General features: G+C 43.2%; 2 protein-coding genes across 4 annotated transcripts in view; both read right to left on the reverse strand.

The window, feature by feature from the left end:
• Window positions 1–948: 948 nt before the first annotated feature.
• On the reverse strand, window positions 949–2,614 carry gphb5 (glycoprotein hormone subunit beta 5). Its single transcript, XM_088925889.1, has 3 exons — window positions 2,499–2,614; window positions 1,791–1,992; window positions 949–1,140 (listed from the first exon to the last, which is right to left on the reverse strand). The coding sequence occupies exons 1-3, from the start codon at window positions 2,612–2,614 to the stop codon at window positions 949–951; spliced, it is 510 nt and encodes a 169-aa protein (XP_088782015.1).
• A 7,974-nt stretch (window positions 2,615–10,588) lies between these two features.
• LOC148828069 (serine/threonine-protein phosphatase 2A 56 kDa regulatory subunit epsilon isoform) overlaps window positions 10,589–17,036 on the reverse strand; it is a 30,346-nt gene continuing 23,898 nt past the window's right edge. For all 3 annotated transcript variants that reach the window (XM_088925432.1, XM_088925433.1, XM_088925434.1), the window contains exons 8-14: window positions 16,361–16,469; window positions 15,963–16,016; window positions 15,802–15,852; window positions 15,211–15,330; window positions 14,791–14,918; window positions 14,135–14,236; window positions 10,589–13,520 (exon numbers count right to left, since the gene is read on the reverse strand). In XM_088925432.1, the coding sequence (XP_088781558.1) occupies window positions 13,421–13,520; window positions 14,135–14,236; window positions 14,791–14,918; window positions 15,211–15,330; window positions 15,802–15,852; window positions 15,963–16,016; window positions 16,361–16,469 (664 nt within the window). In that variant the 3' untranslated portion in view covers window positions 10,589–13,420. The remainder of the gene's footprint in view (window positions 13,521–14,134; window positions 14,237–14,790; window positions 14,919–15,210; window positions 15,331–15,801; window positions 15,853–15,962; window positions 16,017–16,360; window positions 16,470–17,036) is intronic.

Consider the following 17,036-nt stretch of genomic DNA (forward strand, 5'->3'; position numbering starts at 1 on the left):
TAACACTGTTGACCACACGGTAATAGGTTTTCAAATGATCCATATCTAAAGGTCAGGAACAACCTGGTTTAAACTACTCTAGCAGGGAGTCGGCTCAGTTCAATAATGTACCTGCAGTTCAGCCTTCCTGGAGCAAAGCTGACAACTGCTGGCTTGAACAAAATGAACAAATTAGCAAATTAGCTGTTAAATTTGAAACCTGACTTCTTTCAAATACTCTGATGGATGCACTGGCGATAAGGACAACCTATGAAAACTGCAGGCTGGTGTTTCTCCAAGAATGCAGTGATAGATAGAAGGTGATGTGTTTTTGTGGCCAAGTGGCGCATAAAGAAAGAAAGCAAAAACAAAACCTCAGAAACCTTAATGGTTTGTTGTATATTGTTGTAAATTGATTATTGAAAACAGGAAAAAAAAGTGTTATATACTGTTTGAACGAATGAAAGAAAGAAAGCTTGAGATGTTGGCTAGCAAAGAGGCCCTTCTAGTACTGCCTCAGTTCACTGAGCTCAGGCACATTCCCACATCTGCTGGAGATGCTGTGCACCTCAGAAGCCTTTGCGACAAAATTTAAAATACTGCAAATAGAATTATTACTGATTGATTAGGTTGACACTTTTATCCAACTTAACTTAAAGTGGCACCCATTTAAACAGCTGGTTATTTTACAGGAATAGGTCAGGTGAGTACCTTGCCTCACCTGGGCTTTGAACCCACAGCCTTCAAGTCCCAGGTCCAGAACCCTGACCAAAGCTCCGCACCGCTGCCCAGGGATTAACGATGAGTTAGAATTCGTTTTTGTGCCCCATCTGCCAGTGTTTCAGTGCTCAGCATCTCTAGCAAGAAGATAGCAGTGGTGCCATATCTGCGGTAGGTGAGTAAAGGTTTGACAGTAAGCAATGCCGTGAGTGTGGGAGACAAGCCTTGTGCCCACTGGCTCTATGCTGGTTAGACAGAGGAGACGCACTCAGTGGTGCTAGTGTGGCACACCCCACAGTCACACCTGACAGCCACAGGATAGGTGTAGTAAGGGTCGACACCGGAGGAGCAGTTGGGCAGTTTCACCGTCTCCAGCTTGGTTTCGTTGTAGGTGCACACTCGCTGGTAGGACTCGACATATGGGGGGTCCAGGACAGGCTTCTGCAGAGACAGAAAAGGGCAGCAGCTACAAGTACAGGGCAAGAGCAGAGCAGGCAGAGGGCCGAGTACCAGCCACTGGGAGAAGAACAGGCACGAGGGAGTCTGCCACAGAAATACGACTTGTCAGCTGCAGAATCCAGAACCGGTAACGGCTGTGGTGGTACCATGGGCTTCACAACAACTGTGGGGTGTCCTCACATTCTCTTCTTTCTTTATTCAACTTTACCTTCAAATCAAACACTGCTCCGGGAAGTAGAACTCCTCTGACTGCCGGGTCAGAGGCGTGAAACTAGGAACCCAGCAGCAGCCCCCCAGCTGGTTTAGATCTCTGGGGGGAGAGCAGCTTTCAGGCTAACGCTGTCTAAAGAGCAGAACTCCCTTCCTCTCCTGCTCTGTGGTGTGGTGTTTCATTTCTAATGTTCCACAGCAATTCAGTTAAAAAAAACGTTTTTAAAAAATCACAATCTCTGTTACATAAAGTGCATACCAGCTGTTTTTTAAGGCCAGAATTAAAGTCACAAACTCTGGTTCCAGTCGGTACTGTATCTATTGTAAACGTACTGTATATACTGCGTGGCCTGTACACTAACACTAGTTGCAGCCTAGCTGCTTACTGACCTTCCAAAGCAATAGGTGACACATTTCCCTACCTCCCAGGTCTCACAGCGCCCCCAGCAGGCATCCGTAGTGATGTGCAGCGTCCCACAGCCTGGTTTCCGGGCCAGGAAGGTGAACTCCCGCACGGCACATCCGATGAAGCGGCGCAGGTTGATGCCGGACTGCAAAGCCAGAGCCTGAGCAGCGAGGAGCATCACCAGAGAGCACAGGACGAACTGCCGCTGGCTTCCCCCACTGCTACACAGTCAGAAGAGTGCAACAAGAGCTGCATGAAGACGCAAAAGGGATTCCCTTTCTCCTTAAAGGATGTCCCTGAAGAGCAATTAACAGATAGCAGACTGGGCCATTTCAGTCTCTCGCACTTACAGATTCTTATATTTAAAGATCTAGATATTTCATGCTTATTGCCTTAGTGCAGAAAAACACGCATCACCATTATGTGGAGATAAAATATCCAAAATGCATTTCATGTTTATGCTTCATTAGTACCATTAGTACTAATGAAAAGGACCAGATTGCTATGAAATGGGGGTGTTGTTACTGTTTTTGCACTCTTATAACCACTGCAAAACATGCAAGCAAATTATAGTTGATAATGCGCAAATGATTTTGATGCACATTATGCATGTTGACATTCCTATATCGCAAATTCACCCAGTTGTTATAGCCCATTCTCCACAACTTTGCAAAAGTAGCAGCCCTGCCCAGTAGTGAGAGGCAGTACTTCATACCGTCCTTACCGTAGTACTTTGTGGCCTAACAGATGCATCTGTGGTCCGGACTCCAGGACTCTCTGAAGAAGTGGGATCAGGAAGGCTTGTTCTTGGAGGAGCTGTAGAAATGGCACTGCCACCATTATTTATAGAAGCTCGCTTGTCAATCAAGAGAAACCAGGGGGAAGGACTTCAAAAATACTGTTAGTAACTTCTGTATATAAGTAAACATACCTCCAAAATGTACTTTCATCCCTGTGTGACACACCCACCTGTAATTTGATCGTCCCAGGCAAGTGTAATCAAGTGATGTTACACAGGTTTCACACAAGCAGTAGAGCTAGGGAGAAAAATATGATTACTGGTGAGTATATTAATAATCTAATAATTATTATTAATACATTTTCAATTATCAATTAATGCACTTACTATATTAATGATAATAATATAAACAGTTACCAGGGTTTCTCCTATAATTCAGCCCAAACTATCCTTCCAGTGAGAAACTGAGTGCTTAGGAGGTGATGTTTGCAGAAATGAGATAGACTACTGTGCGATTCAATCATTTTTTAAATGATTCCTTATATTTTTTCTATTGTAGCTCTCAAGTCAAGAGCTGTCCTGTGATTCCCAAGTGTGTTTTCTCTCCAAAGTCAGTCAGAGGTAGGGGAGTTATTTCCAGTGGGATTAACTGCATCAGACAGGGAAGAAAGGGGTACAGACAGATGCTGATCCGTATTTTTCATTCAGTTTTGTGTTTTATGACAAGCCAGATTGACTGTGCCTTTCACTTCATTAACTAAACACAATTAATCATAGAACGGACAGCCATCCTCTGAGACTCTCGGGCTGATATCATTGAGCTCATCTGCAGTTAACAAACAGGCTGTTAACAGACAGACAGGTGCCTGGGTGTTTCTCATCCGTTTTGCTCCAGACATTCCTTGACTTTCATTAATTAGCTACTCCTTACACTGGCTCCCTCTGTGACAGGGTGAGCAGCAGCCACTAATCCTGGCCCCAGGGCCCAGACCCCTCTGTTTGTGCTTGGAGCTCTCCAGGTACATTAGCTTAATTGGGAAAAGATGACTCTTTTGTACCAGGCCAGTCACATGGAAAAAAGAGAAGTTTTTTCTGCACTGCATCACCTACTCATACTTATTTTCCTGATTAGCCCAGGGATAGGAGAGAACTGTTCTTACAAGAGCCCTGCCCAGTGCATTTAAGTGTGAATATTGTATGCCTGGTGTACTGTTACTCTACCTACAATCACTTGGTGAAAATGGACTTCTGCACACATGCATTTAGGCAGGAGAGGAGATAGCACTGAAATGGACTGCATACCGGGCATTTCAACAATTTCTATTTAGGCATGTGAGCTTTAACTGGATACACATTGACACTGCAATTGACTGCCACACATACTGTACATTAGGTCAATACATGGCCAATTTACGCCACAGTTCTGTGCATCCCTGGTAGACGTTCAGTCCTGTTCTGCCTTCGTCCACACAATAGAACTGAGCAGAGAGGGTCAGTACCCATCATCAGTGCCAGCCAGAGTCCAGCAAGGTGGAACAGCACTTCTCTTTCTGGAGCTGCAGGCAGACCTGAGTTTAATCCTAATCGAAAATAGTTGTTTGCATTCTAACTTTAAACCTGATCGCAATTAACTACAGTATAAAAGTCTCATTACGTATTTACCTTCGTTCATATTTGTCAGGAAATCACAAGTTTAGCAGTGTTGAGAGAATTAAGTAAATTTTTGAAGCTGTACTTCACCCCTCTCTTTGCCAAGAGCCATGAGAAACTGCTTGACCGCTGTCTTTTCTGGTGCTCAGAAACAAGCACAGTCAACAGTTCTTTTCACTGTTGCAGATTTCACAGCTTCATCAGATATTAGTCACACATTTCCACCACAGACAGACATTTACATTAACACATTAACATCAATTCAAATTGCTTTTAGAAGCAATCCATTTTTTAGTGGTCATTAATACTTTAAATACCAATACCAAAATCGTACCTAAAAAGTCATTAAGAATTGTCTCATCATTTCTCTGTCTTATTCAGTTTTAACTTCTGGTACGGACTCCTCAGACTGGAATTCTGTCCTTCTTGCCAGTGAATTCACAGCATGAGAAGGGCCTGCTCACTCCGATGCCTGTTGTCTTTACCTCCCACCTCTGCTGCCTGTCTGCTTTCCTTCTGAACTCGGGAGCGACGGTTGGGATTCAGGATAAATAACCCGGGGCCAGAGAGAGCGGCTCGCTCCTGTCAGACAGCTCCCCTGCGCAATCTTGTCAGCAAAGGGACGTGAGGCGGCAATGATTCGGACAGATGCCGGCCAGTAACAACATTGGAAAAGTGCTCAGGGATGAGCACATCCCAGGATTTCCTCTCAAAAGTAACGAATTCTGCGCTGTCTGTGGTCTCACCCCCGGCCGCACACAGCGCTTGCCTGTCAGGGGCTCGTCTGGTGCTTGGACACTGCGTTCGAAGTTCACCAGATGTAAAAACATGATCTCAGACACAGGGCACGTACTAACACCCAAACCCTTTGACTCGATTGGATGCGATCTGATTTCATTACACACACTTTGCTTTTCTGGAAGTGAAAATTGTGTTATTCTAGAGCAGAGATACAAAACCCCCTTTTGATGGTAATGCTGCAGGGCTGAGTGTTCACGCGTGCTCATGTGAACATTCCTGAAGGCCAGCGCTTCATCTCACCACACCAGGACAATAAGCCATTGTATCTGTGGCCACACCACAGGAGAAGTTTGGAAAACAAGAGAAGAATTTCCATCTACCATGAATACCCCGTCTCTAGCCCAACCTGTAGTCTTAGCCCTTTTAATAACCTTAAAGGTAACTGGGTCTCTAAAGCAGGGATCTCAGATTCTCATCCCAGAGAGCCTTTGGCAATACAATTTACAGCTCCGCATTGAATCGAATGTTTCCTAATAGTGGAAATAATTTCATTGTGATTGATAAAACAGATGATTTAAGTAATGTAGAGATTACTTGTAACCAGAGCCCAAGCACTGTTCACCTTGATCCATCATTAATTTATTGAGGATTCTGAATTTTAAAACGGAAGACGGGCAATGGCTCTCCGGGATCAGGGCTGAAGATCTCTGAGCTTACCCTCATTTTGACCCTAACCTTAAAGCATCGCTCCTCTGCACAGGCTACAGCAGGTGGATGTGGGTGTTCTGACAGCGGTACAGAGGGCTCACATGGACAGATCACCTGTGTATGCATGTCTCTCATGCAAGTGGTACCTGCTAATCCCCTGCTTCCCTACTACTGTACGTACCGCAGTCTAAGGCTCACAGCAGACTCTCCAACACTCCTCTCCCACAGCACCACGTGAGCTTTCACACGCAGGCCTGGAACGCACAGGAGATCACTACAGCTCTTCAGGAAACACGTCACATTTTTATCCACCTTTCAGTCACCTAACCGACCTTGTTACAAGCTGGAGCTCAATAACTGAAAGAGGACTCGGGGCCAAAAGTGAAAGATGGAGAAAGCTGTAAATTGCAGTTCAGGAGGCCTGAAGCAGCTTCCAGACATGTTGCTGAAATGGTGGGCTCTTTGCAATACAGCAAGAAAGGACTTGGAAAATATTCCAATCAATGTGCAGGGTGGCTACTTTTCTGCACCAGTAAGGTGAAACACTAATTAAATAGAAAACATAAGATAAAGACTGGCAGAGCAGTTAAAACAAAACTGGAAAAATTTGGTATTGTATACCACAGAAAGTACAATCACTTAAGACTAGGACTATGAAAGTGGTTATTTTAGGAAGAACAGACTCAAAAGATCTATTTTAGGAATTTCCATTGAGAAAAGTTTGATCATTTTGTCACAAAAAAGAAACACCAGTGGTGGAACAACTTTGCTTTAAGCTTCCTTTCAGGAATGCCTTTCATACAAATTACTTGTCTTCCCAAAAGGGAGAACCGAACAGGGTAATGAGAACACAGTTTCCCTGGCAGTTAAGCCAGGTAGATGCTCTTTTGAAATGATGAAATCCCAGTAATTCTTACAGAATTACATTTTGTAAAGTGAGTTCCCTTGTTGTATGTCACTGTTGTATGTCATCCCACAACGACTTAAACTACCACTGACAGGATACAGGAGCTTAGCAGAAAACAGTGTCCTGTAATATAAAGTACAAGAGCAGCTAGGAGTGTTTTGATGTATTGCTCAATGCTGGATGGGAATGTGCGAGATCCTGGCCTACAACTTCAAAAAGTCAGAATAGCTGCACCTGGAAATGCAGTTCAAAAGTAGCTCACTCCCTTTCAGAATGTCACTTTTACACCAGGAGATGGACACATCATATACAGTGGTGTGAAAAAGTGTTTGCCCCCTTCCTGATTTCTTATTTTTTTGCATGTTTGTCACACTGAAATGTTTCAGATCATCAAACAAATTGAAATATTAGACAAAGATAACACAAGTAAACACAAAATGCAGTTTTTAAATGAAGGTTTTTATTATTAAGGGAAAAAAGAATCCAAACCTACATGGCCCTGTGTGAAAAAGTGATTGCCCCCCCCCCCCCCGTTAAAACATAAATCAACTGTGGTTTATCACATCTTTGGAAAGCTGAGTTCAATTTCTCTAGCCACACCCAGGCCTGATTACTGCCACACCTGTTCTCAATCAAGAAATCACTTAAATAGGACTTGCCTGACAAAGTGAAGTAGACCAAAAAATCCTCAAAAGCTAGACATCATGCTGCGATCCAAACAAATTCAGGAACAAATGAGAAACGGAGTAATTGAGATTTATCAGTCTGGAAAAGGTTATAAAGCCATTTCTAAAGCTTTGGGACTCCAGCGAACCACAGTGAGAGCCATTATCCACAAATGGCAAAAACATGGAACAGTGGTGAACCTTTCCAGGAGTGGCCCACTGACCAAAATTACCCCAAGAGCGCAGCGACGACTCATCCAAGAGGTCAGAAAAAACACCACAACAACATCCAAAGAACTGCAGGCTTCACTTGCCTCAGTTAAGGTCAGTGTTCATGACTCCACCATAAGAAAGAGACTGGGCAAAAATGGCCTGCATGGCAGAGTTCCAAGACGAAAACCACTGCTGAGCAAAAAGAACATAAAGGCTCGTCTCAGTTTTGCCAGAAAACATCTTGATGATCCCCAAGACTTTTGGGAAAATACTCTGTGGACTGACGAGACAAAAGTTGAACTTTTTGGAAGGTGTGTGTCCCATTACATCTGGCATAAAAGTAACACAGCATTTCAGAAAAGGAACATCATACCAACAGTAAAATATGGTGGTGGTAGTGTGATGGTCTGGGGCTGTTTTGCTGCTTCAGGACCTGGAAGACTTGCTGTGGTAAATGGAACCATGAATTCTGCTGTCTACCAAAAAATCCTGAAGGAGAATGTCCGGCCATCTGTTCGTGACCTCAAGCTGAAGCGCACTTGGGTTCTGCAGCAGGACAACGATCCAAAACACACCAGCAAGTCCACCTCTGAATGGCTTAAGAAAAACAAAATGAAGACTTTGGAGTGGCCTAGTCAAAGTCCTGACCTGAATCGGATTGAGATGTTGTGGCATGACCTTAAAAAAGCAGTTAAGGCTCGAAAACCCTCCAATGTGGCTGAATTACAACAATTCTGCAAAGATGAGTGGGCCAAAATTTCTCCACAGCGCTGTAAAAAACTCATTGCCAGTTATCGCAAACGCTTGATTGCAGTTGTTGCTGCTAAGGGTGGCCCAACCAGTTATTAGGTTTAGGGGGCAATCACTTTTTCACACAGGGCCATGTAGGTTTGGATTTTTTTTCCCTTAATAATAAAAACCTTAATTTAAAAACTGCATATTGTGTTTACTTGTGTTATCTTTGTCTAATATTTCAATTTGTTTGATGATCTGAAACATTTCAGTGTGACAAACATGCAAAAAAATAAGAAATCAGGAAGGGGGCAAACACTTTTTCACACCACTGTATATACACACACATGTCCAATCTTCTACAGGTGAATAAAAAAGTGTCATGATGCATTCTAGGAAAATGTATTCAGTTTTCTTTATCCATTGTCTTTATTAGTATAATTCAGTTAAAATAAAGAGTAGCAATTCCCAAAATAAATTATTGTGGAAGTTCGATTGGGGAGCTGCAATTTAACAAGCTATGGCTAATTCCATGCAGAAAAGCAGAGAGAAGGAACACGTTTGTCCGTTGAGCTTAATTACACTATAACGGAATACATTTTCTCATGCTTAAAAAGTGATTGTAATTTTGGAGCAGTTTCCCAGAAATTTGTCTTGGTTGTTCCAAGAAAAACCTCTTAATGGAATGCATTTGATTAGTGTATGCCATTAAACTTTTGTCATCAAAAGCGAGAGAACTGGGTGTGAAATGGTTCTGCTGAACAGGACGTTTGGCAGACAACTCGGAGAATACCACAGTGCAACAGCTGTAATCCTCTAAGACTCTGCTTTAAAATCTTTACATCCTTTTCGTGCAAAGATGTGAAAATGTAAATCAATTCCATGGGCTGCAATGCACAATATATCTGTGCATTATACATAACTCTGAATAACATACTGTATATTACCCCATGCACACAGTGCTGTCAAGTAATACAATTTCAATGATTATTTGTAGTGAAGCCCTATGAATAAAATATCCCAATTAGATTTTTAGAAACAACTGCAGTGAAAGGGTATTTCACCAAAAAGGAAAAACAAAACCTTGCTAACCAATGTTGCAACTACAGACCACCTGCAGGAGCCATAGCTTTGTATACACTGCCCTCAAGTGGCTGCACTGAGTTTTACAAAAATGACTTTCGTAAAAGAAAAAAAAACACAGCTCTGCTGGACGCAACAATATTCGAATAAAAGCTTTTTTCCTTCCGTGCAATAGAAAAAGCACATTTAAGACTGGGCTTTCTCCTCCATGTCGTGCATGAGCTCTTTTTCTGCTGCTCATAAAAGCCCAAAAAATAAATCCTTACACTTATATAGCGCTTTTCTCAAAGCACTTTACAGGTATTGGGTACTGTCCTCCACCACCAGTGTGCAGCCCCACCTGGATGATGCGACGGCAGCCATAGTGCGCCAGAACGCTCCCCACACACCAGCTATCAGTGGGGAGGAGAGCAGAGTGATGAAGCCAGTTCAGAGAGGGGGATTATTCAGAGGCCATGATTGGTAAAGGCCAGAGAGCATTTGAGCCTGGACTCCAGGGTGACACCCCTACTCTTTTTGAGAAACTCGCTGGGATTTTTATTGACCACAGAGAGTCAGGACTTCGGTTTTACGCCTCATCCAAAGGATGGCTCCTTTTTACAGTATAGTGTCCCCGTCACTATACTGGGGCATTATGACCCACACAGACTGCAGGGTGAGTGGCTCCTGCTGGCCCCACTTACACCACTTCCAGCAGCACCCTTAGCTTTCCCAGGAGGTCTCCCATCCAGGTACTGGCCAGCCTCACACCTGCACACCTGCCAGCATGATATGGCTGCTGAACAAAATAAAACCCCTTGTGTGTCAACCCCTCCTCGCGCGGTCTTTATTCCGGAAGGGGCAGGAGGTCCTGTGCTCCGAAGAGCTCGCCAGCACAGCTGCGGCTCCCCGCGCGCCGGGCAGCAGGCAGACCGGAGAAGGACCTGGGCCCAGGCCTGCAGGGAACCAGGACCAGGCCTTTCGCCTGCAGCCACGGGCTGGAGCTGAGTGCCGGCGGTGCCCCACGGCGTGAGGAAGACAGCAGGCCTGCTCTGGTCCCACAGAGAGGGCAGGCAGCTGGATACCCAGGGCTCCCTGGGAGGAACCGGAACAGCCGAGGGGGGCGACCTGTGGCCTCAGGAGCCAAGTGTTAGATCCCAAAGGATTTGGTACATTTTTACATTTTACAAATGCCAAGAGACGTCGTCAAAACAATTGCCACACATCTGGGAGTTTTGGTTAATTCTGTCGTGTTGGGCCACGGTTCACCTGCTGCCCTCCTCACCACAGCTTTTCCACCACGGCATGAGAGCCCTCCTAGGAAAACTCCCAGCACCTCTGCTACACATTTCACAGCGGAGACCGACTGATCAAGGTAATAACATTGAAGAAAACGGTTTTGGTCTTTTTTTTATTATGAACAAGTTGGTTGTCAAACACAAAGGGTTTTAAAATGAATACTTTTATAGACTTTCTTTCAAAAGTAGATCAGATTTACATAGTCTCTTTCCAACCCTTTAAATCATTTTAAGAGATTACATTCAGTCCAAGCTCAATGCCTTAAATTTCCATTTCCCCAGGAGGTTGCCGAGCTCCACCCCCTCGCCTGCTGCCGACGCCCATATTCGGAGTTCCTGGTCCTGATGTCACCAACCCCTCCTGCACATCATCAAAGAGGTGCAGCTCTGATTGGTCAACACCCCCCATGGGCTGAAACCGTGTTGAAACAAATGCCTCCCCCTGAATCAGAGCCTTGTGACAGCGCGCTGTCCCCGCACAGCCCCACGCACCACTGCCACCCTGAAAACATCAACCAAAAAAAATAATTTGGATACAACTACACCAAGAAACCAAATAAATAAAAAGATGATCAAAGATCTCCATATGCAGCATCTTTACTTAGGTCTTTTGAAAGATTTTTTTTTTTAAATCCTCATCACTGGAACTAAACATAAGTTGAAACATAAGCTGAAAAAGCAACAAAGAAAAACGGTCTGGACATTCTTTGAAGTATTTACACACTACTCAACCAAAAGAAAAAAATGTTTTGGAAAAAAACATTAAGGTAAGGGATGTATTAGACATAAAATATCATAGAGCATGTCACAGATATTTACAAATCATTGCAAAAGGGATATAGAACATGAAACTATGACCCAAGATAACCCATCATTACAAAACAGGAAGCTTTGTTAGAAATGTGTAAATATACTGAAATTACATTGTAATAAAGGAGTCTTCCCTCCCATCACAGTGAAGGACTGTAATATGGTAACTGGCTCTCACACTTAGAAATGATTTCTACAACTTTTATTGAACCAGATATGTTAATTGAGAACAAATTCTCCTATGTTGACACCTACAACTGAACGAGCAGAAATGTCTCACCTGGGATTTGCACCCACAACCCTCTGGTTGTGCCCTGGCCACTAGGCTACAATGCTGCATGGCCTTCCTCTGAATGAAGACACATGGAGATTGGCACTGATGTGCACCACAGTGGAACACAGCACCTATTAAGGGCCAAAAAGTTTTCTCTCTCTAGACTAACGCCATTGCATTCAAAAGTGTCATTGCAAAGAGAGCTTTTGCATGCAATTAATCCACTGGGTCCCAATTTGTTCCCTATGACATCTTCAGCTGAACCTATGGTGGACTTGAACTGCTAGCAAACATTGTTGATGCCCATCTGTTTTAACACCCAAATGCAGCTATGCATACAGTAAAAACACCTCTTTCCCCACAGAGGGAAGAAGGTTCTTGCAAAGTGTGAAATTTAAGAACAGTGCATAAGAATTCTGTAAACATTTCTAACAGCCACTGAATGTTCCCTCAAAATATAACAAATTCACAAATTCATTGGTCAGGCTTGCTGTCCACAATCCAAAAGCACTAAAATAAAACAACCCCGGATCTTCGCTTTATCACAAAAAAAGGTTTAATTTAATATTTCTTTATTTTTTAAAATAATTAGACATTTTTCGGCGTGTATCATCACACGTGGGCCATCCTAAAGCACACATGAATTCTCAAAGGGTCAATGCAGGTATTATATTAATGCATCAGAGCAAGAAGTTGAGACAGCCCCACCCTCACCCACCCACCCCCAGCAAAAAAATATATCTCCCATGTTCACAGGAACGTTAAAAAAAACAAAACAGCATCAGAAATACCAGGAAGTCTTGTTCCATTATACCACTTTTATGTATTGGATACTCCTTCTGTTCCTAAGAAAATAGAAGCTAATAACTACAAGATACAAGATATCGATGTACTGCATTCAATAACAATGTTATACAGATTCTTAATACTGTGAAGAACTGACACAAGTAGTGTTCCTTTTCACAATACAGGAGTTTCACAAGTTACTTACTGTACTTTGTTGACCTGGGAACTTCTACCGCCTGTTGTTTAAATGGTAATCTTTACAGGTAACTGAGAACGGTACCAATACCAGACTGATACCAGCAGGTACTGCTTGTAACAGGGAGCCAAACCTTTGAGAGACCAGTCCAGATGCTTTGGGCTGTTGCACTAGACATCTTCACTCGTTTCCAGAAAGAACAAATAAAAACCGTACGAGTGCAGTGATTTCATTTTTCGTTTTTTTTAGATCTACACATGAACTTTTAAAATTACACTGGTAATAATATATATATAGACAGATTCTTCAAAATCTGAGAAGGGCAGCTCTCTCGTGGCAGCAGTTTTGCAGGGGGGGCGATAAAGGGCAGGTCGTTATGGTCCTGAGGGAACGGGGTATCCGCTCTGTCTGGCGCCCAGGAAAACGCCTCCTTTTCCCCCACTCGGGGCTCCCCAAAGCTGCTACCCACCCTGCATCGCTGAGGAAACAGCACCCGAAGGAGGTACAGATCAAACACGTGCTGACGGACAAGGGCGGGGCGGGTGGTGGTGGTGGCGGCGGGGTCAGAACAATTTCCTATCTTTACAGAACTGCTCGGGTTTCATATTCCTTTCTCCTCGCTTTTTTCTTTTAAAGTTCTACTATCCACAGTCTGTCTTTTTTTCTTTTTTCCTTTTTGCGTTTTTTTTTTCTTCCGGCGTAATATTTAAGGGAAAGAAAGTTATTTACAGTGCTGTTGAAATAATGAAACAGACGTGTGAATCTACCGTAAAGTAAGTTGCACAATACAGAAAGAACTGTTGCTCCATCTCATACTACATAAATGGGTATCCGGTTAGGCTAAGAGTGCAGTGGGCTGCCTGTGTTAAGTAGGGATTATCCCATCGCTCCTGAGACCCCTCTTTAACTCCAGGTCTTCCAGCTTTTTCCACAGCTCCTCTCTTTCCTTTTCCTTCTTCTTCTCACTGGGGACAAGAGAACAAGACTTTAATCACCACACCCCAGTGTGCTGGCCAAACCGAGCCAATTCTAGGCTGGATATTTCAAAAAGCAAAAATATACAGAAACCAGCACTCCCCATCACCCCGTGTTAGTGTTCGTGTGAGGGCAAAGGTGCTGTGACTGGTAATTTAAAATCAGCAATGTTCACACAAATACACCCCCTTCCACTATCACTTACACTACAGGGTTTGAAATCGAGCTTTCTCACTGCACAGCAGTTCAAGTCTGTGCTGAGTATTTCAAATTCTAACAGCTACAGGCTCTTGGATACAAGTACGCTTGTCTATACAGAGAACTGGGAGGTGATATGCTTCCCCCCCCCCCCCACCTATTAGTTCATTACTACAATCTTTATAGCAGGTGGCACCTCCCAAACCTGCCCCCGGGCTCAGAGGGGCTCCTATCCTAAATCCCAAGGTATCTCTGTACCCCCAGCTCACCCAGACAGGCTGCCCTGGGATTGAACTGAAATAAAAGCAATCTTTGTCCCATGCAGATCACAGCACCAGTTTCAAAACGGTCTGTGCAAGTATAAAAGCAGAGGAACACAAGGCAGTATGTGTTTGTGACTTCTTACCGCTGGCGATCAGACTTGTAAGTGGCTGTGAGTTCATCAAACAGAGAACTGTTCATTTCCATAAATGCTTTGAGAACATTGTAGACTAAAGCTACTATTGCCCTGGGAAAAAAGGAAAAAAAAAACATTATAAAAAAGTTCCAAATTATAAAAAAAACGAATTTCAGATGACAAGTCTTGCCTAATAATGGGGGGGACTGCTCGGGAGACAGACCTATCAAACAATTCCAAGAAGTGAAGTGAGCTCAGTGCCAGTGCACGTACTTTTTTAAATGGTCTGGACGCTCTCTGAACCTGAAACTGAAAGCGATCCTGACCGCACTACAAAGGAAATGTGAAGCTTCATTACACTGTCAGCAAAAGACCAGATGCAACAAAGCATTTACCACAGTGTCATATCTTTCTGTTCCTTTATAGTCAAAACTTACATGCTGGGTATTTGTGGGATGCACGAAGAATGTGAAAATGTGTTTTTAATACAGAAATAAAGATTATCACTGGTAATATTAGCTTAGCCTGAGGCTAAAATCATTGCTGGCACCAAAGGATCATTTTTTGCCAAAACATTTCGTAACGCTGTATCATTCAGCATCTCAATCTGCGCCCTGTGCTGAATAGTGCCGAAAGGCACTGTGCCCCTGGCTGGTGGTACTCACGGATTCCAGTGCTCTTTGGAGATCCTGTAGAGGCTGGTGAACATAATGGGAAGGATGACACTGGAGTTCTCCTCGATCAGGCTCATGATGTACTCATTGTTCCAGTAATACAGTGCCCGCTCTGCCACCTGGCACACGAGAGCAAAGCCGCTGAGTTGCACAAGGCAGATCACAATGGCATCTTCACACACTTACTATTTCCTAACTCTGATTTTACTGATACAGCACACTCTTGTGAAGACCGACACTGGCAAAGCTCTCAGAGGACATGCAGAACGTGATGCTGGTTCTCAGGGATAGTCAAAAACACAGGCTGGAGCATCAGTGCAATCTCCACAATGCTGAGGAGCAAACTCAGAAGAGCTGCAGCTGCTGCCAGGAAGCCGTGCGAGAGCAAAGAGCAGCGAGGAGGGCGCTGACCTGGAAGTGTGGGCTGGAGACACACTTGGAGATCTGTTTGAAGAGAGGCTCCTGGATTTTCACAAACTGCGTGGGCTCGATCACATCCAGGATCTCCTCCAGCTCCCCAAGGAACATTACCTGCAGAAACACGGGCAGAGTCCAGGTGACGACAGAGGGATGTCACAACCGGGCCAACTGTCACGGTGAGGCTGAAGCACAGAATTGCTACCAGCTACCAGGCCCCTCTGTCAGGTCATTACTGGGTTCCCTCTTCAGTGCACCCTTGCTCCCTATTAATGTTACATCCATGTGTCTGCTCAGCCCAGATGATTCGCCCAACTGTGCTCCCTTCTTACTGAAGAGCTATGAAACCTGTCAGCCTTGCAGAGCACAATACAGACACCAACGCAACAGCCCCCAGAGACACAGCTGATCCTGTCACACATTCTCCCAGTCTGAGTGAACCGGGATTCAGATTAGCACAAATTCAAGAAACTATTGCACTTATTAAATTCCTCTTGATGGGTGTTAACCTACTCTAATGCATTTGTGTTTTTGCACATGGTTACCTACAAAACAAGTTGAACAAATGGGAAAAAAAAACACTACCTCTTTCTGACTGCATGTTTTTGGCCAGAATTTTAACAATCCTCTGATAACCTACACAGAAAAACAAGAGTAGGTGTTTGTCACAATGAAATCGAGAAGACAGAGATCATCATTCGTATTTTAAAAGGGATTATTTTAAATAATGTATTTAAATCACTTACTGGTTCTGTTAGTGTTGGGTCTTTCTCTAGAAACTGTACAATACAATACGCCAACTGGGAAAACAAAAACAAGTCAAGATCAACATACAACTTATGTTGTATGAGATAACGCACAAAATCATTTTCACACATCAATTTGCAGGCAATGGTAAATGCGCCATTTTTTTTTAAAAAAAGCACAATTTGTTAATTAACTTTTCAAATAAAAATGGCTTAACTTTTTAAAACAATTAAATGGTGAATCTATATAAATAAATCCTCTGCATTATTATAAAATGCTGCTAGTAACCAATTGTTCTAACATGGCAAAAGACATTTTCAGGGAGCCTCAGGCTACAGCTGAACAGCAGTTAGCAGAGCTGTTCCTTCACTCGTGTGATAAGTGTTTAGAGGTGTACCTGTGCATGGAACAGAGACAAGCTTCTGACAGTGTGCAAAGGAATCAACACTTTCACCAGGAACTGTTTGTGCTCTGCCTTCAGAGGAAGAGCAAAGCCATTGATTATGCTGTGAGGACAAAAACAAGAACAAAAAAAACACAAGAAAACTTAAATGATGATGCAGGGTGTGTGCTGAGTGAACTAAAACGTTTGACTTATTGAGAGAAGTGAAGAGGTCACACGGATTGTTCTGACCTGATGTTGCAGGCAAAGACAATGCAGAATATTTCACATTTATCCTTCAAAAGAGGTATCAAATGTGTTTGTTCTAAGTCACTGAGACCTATTCCAACCTTTTATATTCATAGTTCCATCAGACATGATCCGAATTTAATGCATTTTTTGTATTAAAAAATTATAATTAGTTTCAAGCAAAAATCATTAGACTTTGCAGTAATTAAATATTGCCTTACCATGACATATTTCCAATGAAACCTGCATAATGTTTAAGTGATCTGTTAAAGAGTTACTTACAGGCTAATGATATTTTAAAAAATCTTCCCTATGGTATCCTTAAAACTCCCCACACAATACAATTAAATTAATTTAAAAAATGATTCATATGGCTAAAATAATGACAGTATAAAATTCCCAGCACACCAGCAATTCCCAGAATATAAAGATATGGATGTAT

This window comes from Atractosteus spatula, chromosome 9 (genome assembly GCF_055471065.1).
Source record: "Atractosteus spatula isolate fAtrSpa1 chromosome 9, fAtrSpa1.hap1, whole genome shotgun sequence".
NCBI classification, from domain to species: Eukaryota; Metazoa; Chordata; class Actinopteri; order Semionotiformes; family Lepisosteidae; genus Atractosteus; species Atractosteus spatula.

Excerpts from the sequence above, each read along its gene's own strand:
- gphb5 (XM_088925889.1), bottom strand. The coding sequence starts at position 2,614 with ATGGTGGCAGTGCCATTTCTACAGCTCCTCCAAGAACAAGCCTTCCTG. Across the intron at positions 1,993-2,498 it reads TTAGGCCACAAAGTACTACG|TGGGGGAAGCCAGCGGCAGT; the intron begins GTAAGGACGGTA and ends ACTGTGTAGCAG. Across the intron at positions 1,141-1,790 it reads GGCGCTGTGAGACCTGGGAG|AAGCCTGTCCTGGACCCCCC; the intron begins GTAGGGAAATGT and ends CTGTCTCTGCAG.